This window comes from Panthera leo, chromosome B3, assembly GCF_018350215.1.
Source record: "Panthera leo isolate Ple1 chromosome B3, P.leo_Ple1_pat1.1, whole genome shotgun sequence".
Taxonomy (NCBI): Eukaryota; Metazoa; Chordata; class Mammalia; order Carnivora; family Felidae; genus Panthera; species Panthera leo.
Genome location: NC_056684.1, coordinates 135,843,712 through 135,864,624, shown reverse-complemented (window position 1 = coordinate 135,864,624; position 20,913 = coordinate 135,843,712). Strand labels below are relative to the sequence as shown.

Genomic DNA, 20,913 nt, shown 5'->3' with positions numbered 1-20,913 from the left:
CATTCCCAAACGCTCTTTGCTTTTCTGTAGCCCTTCATGTTTGCTCCTTCTTTGGACTACATGTCAAAGCTGGCTGAAATATAGGAAAACAAAGAGAGCAAACAGAGTTCAAATTAATGACTTTTTCTGTTTGGAAGGAAGACTGCGATGATATTTGGGATATCTTGATATGAGTTAACTATTTATTGCCTCTTCTTGCCAAGGAGGCCAAGAATTGACTGTAAAGCTTTAGAAACAACAAACACAGAAACACTGATGGAGCCAACAGAACCACATCTGAATCCAACACGCTCTAGTAAGCAGGAGGCATTCGGAATGATTCTGAAGCAATTATAATGTCACTCCCTGACATTATAAGATTGAGACTTCGATGCCTAGTCAGTGAGAGACCCTAACAAGAAAGAGGCACAGACTCGATCGAACACAAGGCTGGGAGAAAAGAGAGAGAGGCGCTTACCTGGATCTTTCTGTTCTCCCAGCTTGTCTAGAATGTTGAAGGAAATGTCCAGGTACTCTCTCTGGATGGCACTGACAGCGATCTTCCTCTGTTTTCTCTGCCTGGGAACAATCTGGATCTTGAATTCGGACTCCTCAGCGCCCTCCTCTTCGGTCTTCCTCTCCGGATTCTGTTCTGTATCCGATTCGGCACTGGCTTCCCCCTTCTCACTTTCCACTGGGTTCTCAGCATCCTCGGGGACTTTGAGGAGGACGGTTTTTGCCCCTGAACTTGGCATCGGCCCACTGGGCTTCTCCTCCTGGATGCTGGGCTCTGGGCTGTCGTCCAGTGACACCTCAGGGAGAGCATATGACTTCTGAAGGAGGTCTCGTTTCTGCTTCAGCGTCAGCGGGCTGCCACAGGGGAAGTCCTGTGGCTCCCCCGGCTTTGATAATTCTGCGGAGTCCGTGGGATCCTCCAGAGCTATGAGCGCCGAGTCCGTGGCACCTGCTGACTGGTTGTTTCCTGAGTCCTTGGAAGAAAAGTCTTTGGAACAATCCTCCACGCTCACTTGCACGAGGGGAGGCGTGCTGAGGCTGGGGACAGAGCGGGGGCTGGGGACTGAGGGAGAGGAGGTGGCCTTCTTAGCAGAGGCCCCCTCATTTCCTGGGCCCGTGATCTCCTCTTCTTCATCGCTCTCTACTATTCGGAGAGGGGGAAGGGGCTCAAACACAAGGGAGTCGCTGTCAGACGTTGAGAGCACCGAGCGTTTCTCAGGCCCAGATGTTGAATCGGAGGACAAATCTATCAGATCTAAATCCTCTTTAGGAGCAGGCTTTACAGGAGAATCAACCTTGACCTCAAACGTCTCCATGCAGTTTAACCGAACTTCGGGTATCACGGGCCTGCGAGCTTCCTGGAAACTTTCCATTGCTGGGTTCTCGGGTGGTTCGGGGTCGTCGGGCCGAGTAGCAGAATTCTGTCTGGGACGTCCGTGGTCATGTCTTTGCATGATGTAAGCGGCATGGACGGGAGGCTTATCTAGGTCACACCGGTCTATGCAGGACTTCCTCCGGTGCTCGTCTAATGTAAACAAGAGGGAGTCTGCATTCCCTATATCAAGAGATTTTTGTTTTAAAGAGCGCAGCTTTTTTTTCTGAATGCTTTCTTCTCTCACACAGTGCAGAATGCTGTCTTGTAATGCACCCGTTTCTCTATATTCGGCCAGTTCTATTTCACCTGATTAAAACAGAAAAAGCTAGTACTATTTTACTTGGAGACGTCACATTTTTCCCCCTCATACTTGGGCACACAATTGGCATAAATCATAACCACAGTCCCGGCTCCAATAGGAGGTAAAACTGACTTCTGGCCAAGTTTTTATAAAGTTCAATTCTAATTTCGAAAACCAGAAAAACTCTGGAATGAAAGAACCCGAAATGGCAGTTTAAGATCTTATTTCCATAATCAGGCTTCAGGATAATTCCTCAGCCCTATTCATTTGTGCACAGGAGAGGGGAATCGCTTTTGGCTGAGGCAGATCTAGGAAACTGTATTCAAATTGTGTGGAAGAGAAGCAAACATTTTGCAACAAATCAAATCAAGCAATGGCCCTCTAAGACGATCATGACGTTAATGATGTATCCATCCAGTCACGTATATATATAAATGCATATATATATATACTGTTTGTGCATACATATATATAAAATCAACAGTATTAAAATGTGTAGTAACATAATAAAATTAAGATTTCACCCCAAACAAACGGTAGAGTACAACATTTCTGCATAAAATTACTAAGAGGAAAAAATTCATACTTCTCTGAACATTCATCTCAACCGGCTGATATTTCACCATTTTGCTGCCGCCTATTCTTTTCAATCTTGCAAAAAAAGTTTGAGACTCTTTATTGCAGGGTCCAGTAGGTGTATCATGAATATCAGATTCATCAAAAACACTATCTTCTTCTAATTGGGGAGAGAAAGTCAAAATTACACTTAGGAGGTTATTCTCTCTTAGGCTGTGTCTACACAAGCATTTCAACGAAAGCATGAGGGAACAAAGTCTGAGGTGGTTTCTACACCAGCTCAAGTTCTGGCCACAGCTTGGTATTTCATCCAGATGTCAAATTATCCAAATGTTGACAGAGCAACCTGTTACAAGGTGGCTCTCATTTCCCATGTGACAACTGGCAGCACTTTCAAGAGAGGCATCTCAATATTCTAATAGGGCCTTCGTGGGGACACTTTTCCAATGCTCTTAAAATCGGATAACGCATACATTTCGGGAATCTGTGACACTCCTTGAACATGCCTGCTTTGGGTGAATTTTCAGGCTAATTTGGCAAAAGAGAATTCAACACAATGAGTAGGTCTTGCCCTTTCCAAAAACATATGCCTTCCTGGGATTTGAGAACTGGCATAGACACAGCCTAACAGTACATGCACCTTATACTTTGTGAATGCAAAATACTGTACTCTACATTTGGTAATGAGACACACGACACACAGAAAAAGCTTAGAGAAGCCACTGGTCATTTCAAAAGCTCCACAAATGAGTATGGACTGAAAGAGTAAACAAAGGAAAAAGAAAACAGAAAATAACATTCCCCCCTATTAAAGTAAGACCCTTCTCTGGGGAGTTTGCCATGTGTAACTGTTATGAGTCCTAGAAAGCCTCTTTGACGCCGATGATCCTGAGGCTCCGTAAACAAACCTGTCACTTAGAGTGCCTAGCAAGATTATTTCTGGTACTCTTTTATCCCTATTTAGCTACTTTTAAATCAAAGATAAACCCAAAAACATATTAATGAGGAAAGGGTTGCCATGTTGCAACCCACAAAGTTCAGTTGATAAATTTTCTTCTTTCATCCTTTGGAAAAGCCAAAGCCCTATACAAAGCAGCAAAACAAAACAAAACAAAACACTACAAAAATGCATTTAATACCACAATAAACATAATTAACCTACTAGTCAAGGTGAATATCACTGAAATCATAGTACTTGGCCTATTTTTATGTCTACCCATATGACAAAATAAGTCTCGGGTGTATTATAGCGATTTAAGATTCCTTGAGCATTCGGGGAGTACAAGAGAGAGCCAAATTTTAAGCATTAATCCTGTCCTAAGACACAAGACTCTACCACTAAATGAAATTTGAAGCAGCAGATGATAGATAATCATACTAATCTCTTTGGGTCAAATAATAACTAAGTGTTAATGATCAAAATGATACAAAACGTCTGCAAAGAAGACAAAGCCTATCAGATCCCCACGTTTCTGGGGAGAAGCCACACAATGATCTGTTCTATTTCTTTACATCCTTTAAAAAATATATTCCCTTTAGAAAAATACAGTTTTCAAGGAAATAGTTATGTGACTTCCGTTAGGTAATTTTGAAATAATTCTCAAAACATACTGAATGAGAGATGGAAGGACTTCAAGATGGCTCCTCCCATTCAGAAAGGCTCATGTGAGACTGGCCCAAATGCTGAGCCCAGATTGAGGACCTCTGTAGTTTAATTGAGTCTGTCCAATTTTCCAGAAACTAGGACCAAAGCTGGTAGACAAGATATTCTTCAGGAAGGATTGGAGTGCTACCAGAACTTAAAGAACTTCGGTCTCACAGTTCCCGTCTACGGCCAACCTAGATTCTTGGACCTTTCAGCAATAAATGAACACTGGTCCAATCCATCCTAGTGAGGTATTTCCAGAGCAGTCCTAACAAGTCAGAATCTACACAAAGGGTCATGGGGTGCTTGGCCTTCTCCCAGGATTAGATTAGATGATGTCACCTTTTACAAGTCTAGACACCTTGTGACTTGCACTAAAGACATACACCTTGGTTCTTCATCTCTCATCTGAAAACATCCAGGCTGGGATTTTACTCTATCTAAAGTTTCATTCTACTGCCTTCTTTGCAGAAAAGCTATCAATATAAAAAGTGTTGATACTGGAAATAATTTAAACCCACGCAGCAAAAATTGCATTTCAGTTGCCGTAAATCAATTCTTACTGAACAAGGAGGCTAGGAAGAAGCAATTGAGCGAATTTAGATTCCATTCAAATCTGTGAGCACAAAGTTCAGGAGGAAACTAGAGACGACAAGATTATGGCTCATGGTTCCACGGAGTGCTGACCAAGATGTACTTCACAGCCCAAAACAAGATGCTTCCAACGCACAGGAAAAGGCTTACAAAGGCTACTTAACCAAACTGCCGACAATTTTTTTTTTTTACAACACATTTCTCATGAAATGGGCTTTAGAAGCATATCAGTTATTTCTCTGGAATGCTCATTTAAAAAAAAAATTAAAGCAGCAACATTCATAGGAAAGTTGGAACGTTAACGAAGCAGTAGGCGGTTTTTTGATTCCAGAATGATACCAGGGGGCGTTCCACTATCTCCTGAAAAACATTGTCCAGAAATGTATTACATATTCAAGCTAAGTTTGGGGTAGAATTGAGATAGGTAAAGTACCTTTTTCTTTTTCGCTGTATCTGCTTATGTTACTGTTGTCACTGTACAAAGGTCCTGCCGTGGCATGGGGCTTGCAGCTATGATACTGTGCATTGAGTGTATTGACTGTTATGTGAATCAGATGCAGCAGGACCTTGCTGATATCGCAGTCTCGGTATGGATACTGCTCAATAAAATGGAGGGAGAAAAATATAAACAGTTATTTTGAAGGGTAAGTTTTTCCACTTGATCTTGCTGGATGTTTTTCTCAGTACTTCTCGGGGTGATAAAAAGAAATATACAGAAAAGCAAAACCGTTAAGTTTTTATTATGGTCTTATTTTGACAAGGGATCACATTCCCTTCTACTTGTACCAAACCACAGACGGCAATGCGTGCCAGTTCACAGTTACAATTCCTTTCAAGGAAATTCTCTGGCATGAACACAATTTTAAATATTTTCTTTGTTTTCTGACATAATAATTAAAACAAAGATAAAATCTGAGATTCTGACCATAAACAGAGATTGTTGATCTCAGTAGCCTACAATTTGTTATTTTTTGTTTTTGACATTTGTAGCACCTCCACTGGCCTGGTCTCTATTTCTATTTCTATTCCCATGGATTTTGACTTCTCAACACTAATTGTACATCATGATTCCTTCTCTGAAGGTCAAATGACTCTCCTACAAAATTCTCAAATTAGATCTCTTCAGTGTTCTCCTCTCTAAGAGAATCATTGCACCCTAAAAAGGAGTGACGACAGCCACTCACCTTGTAAAGGATGACAAGCAAGGCCTTCAACCACATCTGCCGGATGTGAGGTTTTAGGGACCAGAGGGAACAACGAGGTGGCTGTTGGAAATAATGCCGTAGCTGAGGACAAGAGCAGTATTTGAGCACCTGAACCACCAAGGGGAGAAGGTGTTTGCCCAAGTTAATGTTATAGTCCATAACCTGAAAGAGGAAATATACTAGTAACTGAAGGAAAGCTGTAAAGAATGTTCGCAAGCCTAAAGGAAAATTTGAACCATCAGAACAATAGGCAAAATATTTAAAAGGCATTTCACAAAATATTAACAGTAATGGCCAATGAACAAAGAATGGGAAATGTTAAACCCTACAAGAAATAAAAAACTTGTAAATTAAAATCATTTGAATCCACTTAATTATCTAATTGTTTAATGTATCCACTAAATTATGAATTAAAAATAAAATTTTATCTATTAAAATGTCCTATTAAACTATTAACTAGAATTAAACTAGAATCAATTAAAACACCCACTATTGGTAATCACTGGGGAAAACAGGCATTCTCAGATGTCACTGGCAAGAGTATTATTCAACACAGACTTTCAGGAGAGCAAGTTAGCAATATCTATTCAGAAGTAAGAAAAGGTACTTACAGCCCCCAATACAGATTTAAATAAATCTTAAGGAAAAAATCAGACAACTGTTGCAAGATGTATACATAAAGATATCCAGCCTTATAGTCACTCCAAATTTGAAAATAACCTCCATAGTCAACAATACGAGATTAGTTAAGTGAAAGATTGTTTGTATGACAACACTATGTAGCCATTAAATGGGATATGATACAAATTTATTTACATGATATCAACTTCATAATAAAGTTTAAAAGAGGTTACGTATATTTATCCACATGTATAATATGATCCCATTATTGTAGAAAATATGTGCGCGTATACATGTATATATGTATATACGAATGTATATAAATTTGGAGCCAGCAGTATACACCAAAATGTTAGTGACTTATTTTGTCATGGGTTTCCTGGAGATTCGTATTTAATCTTTTGCTTTATTAAAATAAATATGCATAATATAAATATAGAAAGAGAGTAGGGGGTGCCAGGGTGGCACAGTCCATTAAGCGTCCAACGCTTGATCTCAGCTGAGGTCATGATCTCAGGGTTCATGAGTTTGAGCCCTGTATCGGGCTCTGCACTGACAGTGCAGAGCCTGCTTGGGATTCTGTCTCTCCTTCTCTCTGCCCCTCCCCTGCTTGTGCTCTCTCACTTTCAAAATAAACTTAAAAACATTTTTTTTTTTAAAAAAAAGAGAGTAGTGAGGGAAGAAAAGAGGAAGGGAGGGGAGTCTGGACCTGAAATGGAGGATCCCTTCATCATAAACAACTGAGTATTCGGGTTGATCCGTCTAGTTACCAGGATCAGCAAAAGACAACTACGTACATATTGCTGCCAATTTGCTTATCTGTGTTCATTATATTACAATCTATTTGAACTAATTGATAAAAGCTACCATCACTGAGCTCCTACCATGAGACAGGCACTGATTAAAGGCTTTGCAATATGGTGTCTCTAATCTTTCAAAAACAAAAATCTGTTACTAATGAGCAAAGAAGCAGGGGATGCCTAAGGCCATAACAGTTAATAACAGTGGCAGAGTTGAAATTCATAGCAATTTCTCTCTAGCCCCATGTTCGACACCCGTTGCAGATTGGTTCTGGAGAGTGAGATTTGTAGCACTGGTCAAATTAGGCATACATATACCCAATAATAACATTAATTCTGCCCTCTATCCATATCTGAAAGGAATTCTCACAGTGGTGGATAAGATACGTGTGCAGGATGTTCACTGCTGAGCTGTATGGAGTGGTGAGGAGATGGGAGCAATATGAGTGTCCATCACTGGGGGAATGACTATCCATCACGGGGGGACTGGATAGTTAAAGCATGGTAAACGTACACCACGGTGTAAAATTCAGCAGTTAGCAGTAACAGACAACACGGAAAAAGCCAGTGATGATAATGTAACATGGAGTAAGTCGTATGATTAACTCAATTCTCCACTTGAAGCCAAAAAAGATACGAGATTTTTAAAAACCCATAAACAAAAATTCTACACTCCCTTACTGTTTAATGGGTAGAGTTTCAGTTTAGGATAATGAAAAAGTTCTAGAGATGGATAGTGGTTACATAACAATGCAAATACACTTAATGCCACTGAATTATATACTTAAAAATGGCTAAAATGGTAAATTTTATGTTAGGTATGTTTCACTCCTGCCCCCACCCCAAAATTCTATACTCCCTGTAAGTCTTACTCATCTCATACTCCTTTCCACACACCCCTACCTGATAAAGTGACTTGTGTAAACCTCTACACAAAACCAATGTTGGCCAAATGGAACTTAATGACTTGCTTCTCCTAAAACGCCAACAATAGGGCTCCTGAAAGCTTACACTTACTTGGGCAATTCCTGCAATAAACGCATTAAAGCAAGTAGACAGGCGCATTTTTTGAGGTGCGATCATGAAGCAACCTTCCTGTTGGTCATAGCCGAGTAAGACGTACAGGTGCCGCTTGACTGTGTTGAAGGCCTTCGCACTGCTGATGTCTGACTCGGCACTGCTCTCGTCCTTGGCCATGAACTTCATGAGCACTGTGATCAGCTGGTGAACTGTCTGGTGGTCGATCCCAGCATCTTCGGGGAGCAAGTCCTTGATGGTGTTGTCATTCTCAGGAGACTGTTGTCCTGTCAGTGCAAGAAAGGCCATGAGTGAGTGGCTCCCTCACAGGGAAGTTCACACTAAAATCACACTAAATGGTGTCGATAAAGCACCATTCTAGCTGCTTCCACTAAATACTGAAAGGGTCTGTTCTGGGCAAATTTAAAGGCAAACTATGGCTACCGAGCAAAGCATTAGTCCAGGGGTGGACGTTATTGTGTCCATCCACGACCAAGTAATTTGGGAGTAATAAGGGAATAGAAATAAAAATAAGGTACTAGAAAGCACGGTTATCTTTGAACAGCAATAAAAATACCTAAATAAGCTTTGTATTTAGCAATTTTTTAAGTCTCTTGGCAAAGTTTTATCCTCAATGATAAAGATAAGTTTCTCTTCCAGCTTTGTAAAATAAGCACATAAAGATAACCACAAAAATAATATCCTAAAATCCACTGAGCACAAAAACATCCACTGAGTTATTTTGTTTAAACTATTATCTCAATTCAGATATGTTCATCAATCAGCTGGTTGGGGTGGCGGGGGGCGGGGGGGGGGGAGTAAAGTTTTCTTTTCCAAATCCTGAGATATTAGCAGTGTGTGCTCTTTGAAGGATATAGCCAAAGTTATAAATAATAAATTATAGTCCCTGCTATATGTAATGAGAAACATATAAGGGAGGGGACAGACAGAAAGAAAGAAGCATGAGCTTTTGAAAACAGAAAAGTATCACATGAAGGTGAGCTGAGAGTTTACATGGAAAGAAAAAATACCTCAGTCCTTGACTTACTCTTAACCTAACAAATAATTGTATCTGAGCAGCTCCCTGACACTGACTTTGTCTCTGTTATTTTTCAAAGTCAAAAATTATACCCTGTCTCCACTTGTTTTTCTGCCTCTTCTGATCTGGCTTGGTTTGGGACTTTTGGTGAAGGAAGAGTGAGATTAGCTCTTCTATATTTATGTTTGGGGCCTTATTCAAGGGTTATTTGGGGTTTGAATTCGTGCCCTTTCTTTGACAGGCAACATCAGAATTTCTCAGTTGAAAACAAGGTTTTTGCCTGGTGGCTTAGGTGACACACACCAGCACTCTCGTCTCTCATTCTGCCAGAAAAGTTCTGCTAAACAATGACAGGCTTTGGTTACAAACCATTATAAACCAGACCTTGATTATATCTGGTATAATTGTGGGATGAAGGCTACAAAGAGGAGGTAGGTAGTAATTTATATCCATTAACTCCTCAACTAATTTGGCCAAGTCTCAATCTTTCAGGACACACCCAACAGAAACGAGAAAGAGGAAATACTACTTCTGGGGACTGAGGAAACCAGCTGTCTCAAGGCCAAACACCTCCCTAGAGCAGTGGCATGAAAGTAATGTCAACTTCAGAATTTACTAGTTTAGAAGTGAGGTAACAAGCTTGGCTGTCTAGTTTTCCCCAGATGCTCAGAATAATGTCTGTCTGTTCCAGAGTGATATACTGAGAAGGGGTCATTGGCAGTGGGTGAACAGCAACATTGTCAACTAAGTCTAAGAGCCTCTCATTTAGGGGAAACCACCCGACAAACTTCAATAGGACCCTAGGACATTAACATTTTCTATCTGATAGAGTCTGTGTATGAAGAGTAAATGTGTGCAATGTACTTTAGAGAAGGTTTCACCAAAAACTATTCCTATAAAACCTAAGGACTGTTTATTACAGTGTTCTATATGCATCAATGACAGTGATCAATAATTTGCTAACACCATTATTTATGAGGCACACATCAGCCATCAGGAAAAAATAAGTCATTTATGTGGAACACCCTATTTTACCAAGAGGCCAGAAATGTGAAACATTGCTGTATATTACAATTAAATTAAATGTCTGAAATAGAAGATCAGACCAAAAGCAATACCTATGTAAATCCTCATAAAACAAAATAGGAAAAGTTTAGAGAACCATCTTTCCGGCATTGAAAAATATTTAATCTTGATTTTTTTTTTTTTTCCTCTTCTCCAGACTATTACTTTACAACTAGAAGGAATTATTGCTTTGGGCAAGATCAGGCCAAGAATGTCACAAGTGTGAGAATGTAGGCTCCCTGCAGGGTTCAATGTTATTGTAACAGCAAGTGATGGCTGTTACAATATAGCTCCATTCCTCAATTTATTTCAGCTGGGGGTGGGGGGTGGGGGCAAAATTTAAGGGACTTTGTATCACTATCCTGTGAAGCCACCTCCAAGTTCGGACTGGCTAGACTCCAAAATCCCCGTGTTAAAAATGGAACAAAGGAGCGTTTGCGAAGGAGTCACTCTTTGTTTATGGCCCTAAGTATCCAGGGACCTCAATACAGAAGTAAGGGGGTTCCAAACAAGGCTGAACTAAGACACTGGCTCCTCATATCATTCCATCCTAGTTCAGGTCTAGAAAACAAATCATCAGACTTCATCTTTTAAATATTTCAAAACCCTTCCCATTGTAAGTAGACGTTCATTTAAAAAGTATGTAACCTAACCTTTCTGGTCAAATCCTATTTTCCTAACGATTAAGTACCACTTCACGAATGCCCTATTTTCATTTGAAATATATCTTCATTGATCTTCAGTGTTTTAGTTTTAAGTTTGCTGCTCTTTCTTTGCTTCCCCTGAATAAGCAATAACGAATGATCTTTAACCATTAAATGTACTGAAGAAAAAAAAAAGAAATAGTTGATGAAACTTTTTCATAAAGTGGAAAAAAAAATCTTTCAATCCAAAATTTACTCCTCTAGTGTGGGCTTTGCAAGTCTATGCCGTGTCTATTATCTTTCTTTACAACAGCATAAGTTTGTCACTGGGACACTCTCCATAAAAAAAAAAAAAAAAAAAAAAAAAAAAAAAAAAGGTTTCCTTAATCAAATCCCTAAGAAAAATGAGCTTAGAAAAGCTGGAGTTTTCTTTATTGATAAGGACAGTATTACTGGCTTAGTTATCTACAAAGGGTATGAAATTTCCATTTTAAAACTGAAGGACTATGATATTTTCTCTAAGATGTGGCAATTAAAACACTTTGGAATTCTAGTTTTGCATCATAGTCTATGAAATTCCTGTATCTGTTTTTAACTATGGAGATTTAACGTGTTGAATTTTTGCTTTTACCATTTCTCTAAAGAAAAATTAAGTATCTTTATAATCATGAGGCAGAGTTACTCCTACCATAAATTTATCATGGACTGTTTCCATCATAATCTGTCCACAGAGTGGCACAACTGATTGAAACTCCAAAGTGTAATATAATTTTATTTGATGATTTGAAACCAGGCAGGATCAGGATCTGCTTTTCCAGACTTATCTCCTATTACTCCACCCCAAATGGTCAACATTCTTACAAGCTGGGCTACATGTGGATCTCAGAACATAGCCAATACTTTCCCACCCTTGTATCTTTGCTCAGGGTGATATACTCTCCCAGCACCCCCAACCCCAGCCAATCTCATCCTATGAATCTCAGAAGCCATTCTTACTACATATCCCCACCCTCCTCTCAGCCTCTCAGAATTTAGGGTGTGATCCCTAAATTCTATAAATCCCCAAAGACAAGAGAAGAGGGAAGATGGGAGAGAAGAATGGGGGGAAATTTCCATTATCATTTCCTAACTCTCATGTGGCAAACTGCAAGACAGAACTTTTTATTTTATTTTATTTTATTTCATTTACATCCAAATTAGTTAGCATATAGTGCAACAATGATTTCAGGAGTAGATTCCTTAATGCCCCTTACCCATTTAGCCCATCCCCTCTCCCACATCCCCTCCAGTAACCCTCTGTTTGTTCTCTCTATTTAAGAGTCTCTTATGTTTTGTCCCCCTCCCTGTTTTTATATTATTTTTGCTTCCCTTCCCTTATGTTCATCTCTTCTGTGTCTTAAAGTTCCCATATGAGTGAAGTCATATGATATTTGTCTTTCTCTGACTGACTAATTTCTCTTAGCATAATACCCCCTAGTTCCAGCCACATAGTTGCAAATGGCAAGATTTTATTCTTTTTGATAAGGCAGAACTTTTTATTTACTCATTTGCCTATTTCCCTTACGGGAACAAAGGCTCCTTGAAGGTGAATGCTATGTCTTACCCATTTTTATACCGCTCACAGAATATGGGGCAGGTTCTGACATATACTAGATGCTTATTATTCCTAAGTGTCTAAGTACACTGAATTCAAATAAATATCTCTAATAAATACTTCTTCTATATAGGAAAAAAACTGATGAGGTCCCCAAACAGCAAGGAAGTGGCTAAGGAAATAGGGAATATTCCTCTGTGTAAGTGGACTCACTGACCCCCCTGTCAAGCCAACAAGTGATAATTAGGTAGAGGAAGGAAGCATACTTCCATGAGCTTGCTCTGCATCTGTTCAGAGAAACCAATGATCAAGCACTGTAAATGAGTGTGTATTATGTTGGTAGTTCTAATGACACCACCTCATCGATCTCCCTGGCCCATCAACCCAACTTAGACCTTCATTCACAGTTCTGTTGTGTGTGTGCACAGCCACAAAAGGGCTGTAAAGCTGGGGCCAGTGACTAACTCCATATTGTCATGTGCTCCCCATCCTTGCCTTTGCCTCTTCCTATCTCACATCCATGCCTTCCCACCCTATCCACCAGTCAAGGCCTGGCTGTTGCCCCCCAAGTCTCTTCCTGCTGTACCTGCTGTACCTGATGTGAACCAACCTGTAGCACTGTCACATTCACTCTGGAAGAGAGCTTACTTATGTTCATCCTTTATCTCCCTTACTTGACTACAAGCAAGTTGAGAATATAAAAATTTCTGATGTGTCTTTGCATTCTTCATATTTCCTAGTATTGCAGGTGGCCAATAAATGTTTGTTCAATAGAAACTATCATTTCCCAAAATGATTATTTCAAACAGGGCATTCCTATAAAAATAACTGTTCTCTTTGAGTTACTGGATCTTAATGATCAATAGGCATTTTGCAAGTTAGTGAAGATGTGAGTTATTAACCACCTCTAGAAAGAAAAGAGAGAGCCCTTCCAAATTACTTCCAAAGAAGTAATTTGAGCTTGCTCTGCTTGCTCTGCACTTGTAATGCTCTGCATTTGTAATGCTCTGCATTACTTCTTTGGAAGTAATTTGGAGTTTTAGGCTGGGACACTAACGGCGGGGGGGGGGGGGGGGGAAGGAGAGGCCCATACAAGAGAGTTTTACCAATGCTACGTAGCATTGGACACCTTCTCTTGTTGATACAAATTCAGACCAAGAGATCTCAAGATCTCTCTGCAGGCTGGAGTAGAAATGAGAGTACCCATGTTGCTTTAGGGATTAGGATACTTCTAGATCAATCTGGGGATCCTAAATGGGAAGTTCTTTTGGTGTGGACGCTCATGACCTTAAGGCACACTGTAGCAGAAATGAATGCCCAGGTTAGCTCCATAACCAGACTAGTCTTTATGTGGTACAGGGCAGGAACACCCTAACATCAATGCATCAAGAGGTAGTTATAGTGGAGAGAAAGCAAATCAAGTCTCTTGAACTCAAGCATTAGTCTCCAACTAGTTAGTTATATGTGATCTTGAGCAAATTATCTAAGCAGAATTACTTAATCTCTGAGGACCTCAGTTTTCGTATCTACATGTAAAGCAAAATTAATAATAATAATACTTTATACATATCCAGAATTGTGAAATCAAAATTAGATTACTCATATTAAAAACCCTCTTAGTAGATAAAGAGGTACTATACATATATGAAATGTTATTCTTATTATTATATACCTATCATTATTTAATTCTTTATTCTGGGGGATGAGGAACAGGTTATAATTAAGCTCCCCGTGACCACATGGGGTGGATACTAGTTTTTCACTGGTAGGCTGTTACAACCTATCAAACTGTTATATTATATTCAATTAATATTCAACAGGTATTCTGAATCACCAAAGGTAATTCCTGGTATTCACAGAATCAGTGAAAATATACCTTATAAATAATTATAATTATACCAATTTCAGATTAGCAGGTGAAACTGAACATTTCATCAATTAGGATTAAATAAAGGTGCTGAGCTCCAGTTGGCAGTTACCATGCATGCCTTGCACCAGAGATCAAGATGCCTGGGCTTGAGACCCAGATCTGTCACCAACAGCTTGTGAAACGTGTTCCTTTCTGGGAACTTCAGGTTCCTCTTCTGTAAAATGAGAATGTTAACATACCTCTAATTTTCCAGCTATAATTTCCTGGGAATTTCATTTATGAGCAAAGGTCTTTGATTTGACTCATAAACGTCATAAAGGAATGCAGCTCTTCACTAGCCTTGTGAAGTACACCTTCTATACAAGTGTATTTCTGATGCAAAATTTGCCGTATGTAATATGTAAAAGCTAAGATAAAAAAGCCATTAGTTACAAATCCAATGCCAAAAGGCTCAGCCTAAACAGCAATTAAAATAAGTCTTGCTGCATAATTAAAGGGCATATGCTATATTTCAGGCCCAGTCAATAAGAGGTCTTGCACAGAGAAGCTCAAGACTTGGACGGAACAAAAGTATGTCCCGCAAGTAACAAGTTCTTCAGTTTCCATTTAATTGCTATCTTAAACCATCCTGTATAATCTTATGATTATCCTGGCATGTCTTTGCTCCCAAGGTAAAAAATATACTGTCTAGTAAACAATAATGCAAAAATGAAAAACTAGTTTGAAATGGCCTCTTAAGCTAAGCCAGTTGTTTCCAAATCTAAACGAGTTTTTATTATGGTGGTGTAAATTACCTTTCCAGGAGCTTTACCTTTATATTTAATATAAACAACGCTGTTATCTGCCCCATTTCTATCTGGTCACTTTTAGTGGGACAATTAAGGCCTGAAGGCTTTTTTTTTTTTTTTAATGTTTATTTATTTATTTTGAGAGAAAGAGAGGGGGAGGTGCCGAGAGAGAGAGAGAGAGAGAGAGGGAGAGAGAGAATCCCAAGTGGGCTCTGCACTGTCAGCGCAGAGCCCGATGAGGAGCTCCATCTCATGAACCTTGAGGTCATGACCTGAGCCAAAATCAAGAGTGGGATGCCCAACCGAATGAGCCACCCAGGTGCCCCTGAAGGCTTTTTTTTTTTTAACTTCAAGAAACATATGTATACATTTCCCCAAAGAGAAGTGAGAGGAGTCCTTTGGTTGGATTGTGAAAATGGGTAATAATAATAATTAGAGACTTTAATTGAATAATTAATTCAACTAAGACTTATGACAAAAAGAAAAGATGGGGTAAAATAAAAGATAATTTATGAAATTGCATTAAGACTCATCTCAAAAAGACCTCATTGTAGGGAAACTGGATGGATTCCACATTGGTAATGAAGCTAAGGGTCAGAGGTTGTTACTTTTATTCTTTTTTAAATCCCAGTACAACTGAGGCATGAGCAATGCAAACACCAAGGTAGGGGGCCTCAGCCAAGGGCTTGCTGATCCTTCTTTCTCATCAATTTTAAGAGAAAATACACTCCGGCCAACACCTGTCATTGGCATTCATAATCTTTGGGGCTCTCTCTTCCCCCCCACTCCACCCCTAGCTGCCTCTCCTTCTGGCATCATTTTTTATAACACTTAGCATACACGGTCTTGAAAAGCCTCCTTACTTGAAATTTTCCTTTTGAGGCCATTCTGAAGAGTTTATCTTAAAACTATTCTTAGATGAAAAACCAAATGTTCTAAAGCATGATAAATGGGTGGTAATTACCAAGTTTGTTTTTGACAAAAAAGCAGGTATTCAGACCCTTCACAACCCTCCCAATGCACTGTGGCATTTGTACAGACAACATTCGATCTGTCCCAGCCTTGCCAGTGCCCCCTCAATCCTTAGGATCGATCCTTCATGATGAACTGTAATCTCTCAAGGGACATCAAATGGTAGTTACACTGAACCAAGTTGAATATGATCCTATGGTCTTCCAAACAGTTGAAATCCTCCTTCCTCGGAGACACAGAAATGCGCGTAGAGTCGCAAATAATCAAGGATGGCTACGGGGGATGGGTGAGTGATGGTGGCTCCAATGTATAACCTTTTAAAATGTAAATGAAATGTATGTTTTTTTCTATAGCAGGTATAGATGAACATAATATTTCTATGTGTAAATACACATACAAATATAAGCAGAATGTATACTTCTAGTCATAACGGCTCTCTGGGAAAAAAGTGCATATTCAGGTAATGTGATACCTCTTACTGGACCAAAAGTGAATGGGATCAAAAAGTCATCTGCCCACGTTAAGAGAGACAGAACTGCTATGTCAGGGGCTCAAATGCTTGGGCCTCTGGGGTAAGACCCTTCCAGTTTGCAAACCCTAAATCTAGCACTCTGGTCCAGTTACAGGCACTGCATTCTTTACCTTGTGCACCTGGGGTATGGACACTTGCACACAGCCCTTCCACGTCAGAAGTACCTACCTGGTGTCTGTTCGGGTGTCCCACCGAGAGCTGGAGCAGACTGCTCATGCCTGGTCAACCTCATAGCTTAAAAATCAACAACAACTCTATTTAAATAAGCATTAAAAACAACTTGAGCCTAGAAAATACACTCAGTGCTAACTCACTGGATAGGAGGGGCATGTTCAAGTTTCGTTGTCCCATTTGTAATTAATGTTGCACAAGAGATGTTTGAGTCACAAAAGCTTTGTGGTTTTATGTGAATCTCAAGAACATCCTTGAATGTTATTTAAACTCTTAATCTTCAAAATTGTTATGTGGAGTCAGTTAACAAGAAAGAACAATAAATGAACTTTATATCCCCAAAGTGACGAGTTAAGTTATAAAAGAACTGAGAAATTCATAGAAATTGTCATTTATTTAATCTAGATATCAGTTTCTAGGATCTGATTCAGTCTTTCCTGTAGCCTAGCACTAATACAGGTTATTCCTAAATGGCCACCTGCTATTATCTCTGCTCCCTGAAAAACTGAGCTATTGGTGGCTTAAAGGGCTTTCATTGACTCCTTCCAAACTTCACAAAATCACATTTCTATAGCTTGTCATAAATTAGAGAAAAATGCAATAAATAAAATCAAATCATATTTATGATTCAAAATGATTATGCTATATTAGGTTGTCTTCTAATAAATGCCAATGAAAAAAGCAAACCTTTTCACTTCTGACAGGATAAGAAATATGTCTTATGGGGTTGTGTTATGGATATCACAGCAGTTGTTTAAAAATTAAATCATTTAATAAATTTTACAAGTTAGTAACGTATTTAAATGTGCCCATTCACTGGTATGGTGATTTAGTTATGAATTTTTAATTATTCGTCATTCACGAGCCATTGCTAATCATTAGTGGTCATTTAGTCATTTGGTAATTTAGGGAAATTTTTGTTCTCTTTCCAAGTGCAATATAAAGAAAGACCTTTAGAAAACAAGTATATGTGGTCTTTTTTTAAGTTGGCGATGAAGCTTCTTTTTATGTATAAATTATCTGGCGAAGTTGTGCAGAAATTCAACTTCTCCTCAGCCTGGTTCTTCCTTTTCAAAAGCAACCCTTATTTTTGGTTTGTCTGGGAGCTTGTTTGACTGTCTCCATCATGCATGAAAAGCAAATGTACGCCAAATTTCCACTCTGCCTCCTCCGCTGCCATGGGTCTGACCTGTCTACGTCTTTTTGGGGAAGCTCTTTGGTTACAAGGTTGGTCGTGCACACCTTCGTATCATAGGACTTAGGAGCGAATGGGGCTTCTGCGTTTCTGGCCAGGCCTCAGTGGATTTGTTGCCGTCTACATTTCAAAACAATCTACTGCTGGACCAGGGCTTTGCTTCACCCACAAACTGGAAAAAGCCCCCCATAGCACTGACATCCCTGGGGTGACCCTCTAGAGAATCTGAAGCCCAAAACTGCTGAAGGAGCTCAGTTTGCTAAATATGCTACTCTCTGTGAACATTCGACAAGACAAGGCAGCCTGAGAAAGACATTAAACAGATTTCAAGGAAGGATGGAAGAAGATACTCAACGAATTTTGGAAGTTAAGGTCTCAGGGAGGGAGAGGGCCCTCTTGGATTCCACAGGCCCCTTCACGCTGTCTCTCAGAGAACGCACACTCTTCTGGCGGTTCCTCGCAAAACGAGCCCTCTTGATCTTCCACAATGCCGCATCACTGAGATTAGCGACATTGGTCCTTACAGCAGTGATAGCTGTGCAAAAGGAATCAGATGTTATTTTCTTTAACAGGCTACGTAGCACAACTAGTTTGAAACAATCCATCTGTGTATATTTTCAAGATTAAAATACATCTTTCATGGATACATGAATCATTCATCTCTCTTTCTGTGGTGGGTCTTATATAAAAAGTCATCACTATAGGGGCACCTGGGTGGCTCACTCGGTTAGGCATCCGACTCCTGATTTCTGCTCAGATCATGATCTCACGGTCATGAGATGGAACCCTGCATCTGACTCTGCACTGGGCATGGAGTCTGCTTGGGATTCTCTCTCTCCCTCTTCCTCTGCCCCTTTCCAGCACTCTCGCTCTCAAAAAAAGTCATCGCTATTGCCTATCATGACTATTGCCTATGATTTTCCCTTTTTCTTATTTTTAATTTTTTAAAAATTTTATTTTAGAGAGAGAGTATGCAAGTGGGGGAGAGGGGCAGAGAGGCAGAAGGGAAGAGAGAGAGACTCTTAAGCAAGCTCCATGCTCAGTGCAGAGCTGGACACAGGGCTCAATCCCACGACCCTGGGATCATGACCTGAGCCAAAAATCAAGAGTCAGACATTCAATCGACTGAGCCACCCAAGCACCTCTCACCTATGATTTTTCTGTTTAGACTGTAAGATTGCATTGTCTAATTTTTATTATCACTGGATAAATGGTTGAGTGACCAACTTTTCCCATCTATTTAGAACTGTAGGTAACTAACTGATTAATAAGCATGTAAGAGTGAATTTGCAAAGTGTAAATATATCTCACAAAACTGTTCACAAACATTGCGTGATGACTGAATAATATTTAAGAAACACACCATCAGAAATGGTTATCATAGGTCCTCAGGGAAATGAGAAGAGTTTTGAGGCTGGAATGCCAGAAAATGGTTAACCTATGGATTACTAAAGAGTTAATAAATATTTGATAAACTGAGTTCATGAAGTCAGGGTATCCTTCATAATGGGAAATTAAGTTACAGGCATAGTATTGTCTGCTTTTCTAGCAGGTACAAAAACAGTTACTGTGACTGTTTAAGGCAAGCTCTTCTTTTGCTTACTTGTAGGAAAAGGAAATTCTTTGTTACAATCCAAATGTAGCTGAGCTTCCAAAGAAAGTGTCTCAAATCTGTTGACAAAGAACTCCCAGCTCAAAGCAGGAATATCTTGCTTAAGAAAATGCAGGAGTAAAAGCTTGCTCAGTATTGTGGGTCGATCTTTAACCACAGTATCAAACTGGAAATCAAGACAAAGACACAGACCCTGGGGTAGAGAGGGGAGAAAAGGTAAGTCAGATGTAAACATCTAAGCTACTTCAAAGCAGCTACACTAAGCAAAGTCAGTAAAACGAGGTAACCTCCTCAATCCATACATATAATGTAATATAGGATAATATAATGTAGAATACTCCAACTAAAATCTTTTTTCATTGCAAGTCTGGTAGAAATAAAATACAGAAGAGGAACTTCTACTTGTAGAATCTCTCTTGAATTTTAGTTCAGAAATCTAAATTAAATGTATGTTATTGGTTTTTAGATGCATTCCCTAATAACCACTTGATCCAAATGCTCTCAAACCAATGTTTCTTTTTTCAATGTCTGTAGTTTCTATCAAGAGAATCATACTTCCAAAGCTACATTGTAGAATACACAATACGGTTTTCTAATTCCCTTTCAATGCTATATTCTGTGGTTCTGAAAGAAAGTAAACTCATCTTGTCATCTTAGAATATGAGTGGAACACAGAATCTTAAAAAATCAAAGTTGGAATGGATTGAGCTTCCGTTTCTCTAGTATATGAGCCTGCTTACCATTCCCCCGGCTCCTCTTTTTTAAAATTTATTTATTTAAATTCAAGTTAGTTAACATACAGTGTACTATTGGTTGCAAGAGTAGAACTCAGTGATTCATCACTCACATATAACACACAGTGCTCATCCCAACAAATGCCCTCCTTAATGCCCATCACCCATTTAGCCCATCCCCCCACCCATGAAACTTAAAAGCCATGCTTCACTCAACCATTCTATTAATTCATTCAACTCTCATTTGTTGAGTGCCTCCTACATTCCACACCCTGAGCAGGGATAGGACCAACAGAAAAGGCCTATCCAGAAGACAACTGGGAATTTTTATAAGAGAAGATGTGAGTCCACACTTAGCAAAACCATCTCATTTCTCAGCTCCTGTGCTTTCTTCTTGGTCCCTTTTAGAGGAAGAACCTTTACTCTGGATTGGAAGCAGTGTATACACTCAATAGTTAAGAATGTGGACTTTATTATGACTCAGACCTGAGTTTGCTCTGCCACGTACTAGCCATGTGACTCTGAAAAAGTTACCTACCCCTTCTGACCCTCAGCTTCTCTATCTATAA

The 20,913-nt window shown here is 39.5% G+C and overlaps 1 protein-coding gene across 11 annotated transcripts in view; it reads right to left on the bottom strand.

Annotated features, from left to right (window-relative positions):
* The window catches only part of UNC79 (unc-79 homolog, NALCN channel complex subunit), a 266,546-nt gene that overhangs the window by 91,092 nt on the left and 154,541 nt on the right, over positions 1-20,913 (bottom strand). For 8 of the 11 annotated variants that reach the window (XM_042944164.1, XM_042944162.1, XM_042944169.1 and 5 more), the window contains 8 exons: positions 19,602-19,803; positions 18,354-18,533; positions 16,801-16,866; positions 8,129-8,415; positions 5,670-5,852; positions 4,919-5,081; positions 2,257-2,406; positions 458-1,675 (listed from right to left, as the gene is read on the bottom strand). In XM_042944164.1, coding sequence (XP_042800098.1) covers positions 458-1,675; positions 2,257-2,406; positions 4,919-5,081; positions 5,670-5,852; positions 8,129-8,415; positions 16,801-16,866; positions 18,354-18,533; positions 19,602-19,803 — 2,449 coding nt within the window. The remainder of the gene's footprint in view (positions 1-457; positions 1,676-2,256; positions 2,407-4,918; positions 5,082-5,669; positions 5,853-8,128; positions 8,416-16,800; positions 16,867-18,353; positions 18,534-19,601; positions 19,804-20,913) is intronic. The other 3 variants (XM_042944168.1, XM_042944170.1, XM_042944165.1) reach the window with 3 other exon arrangements.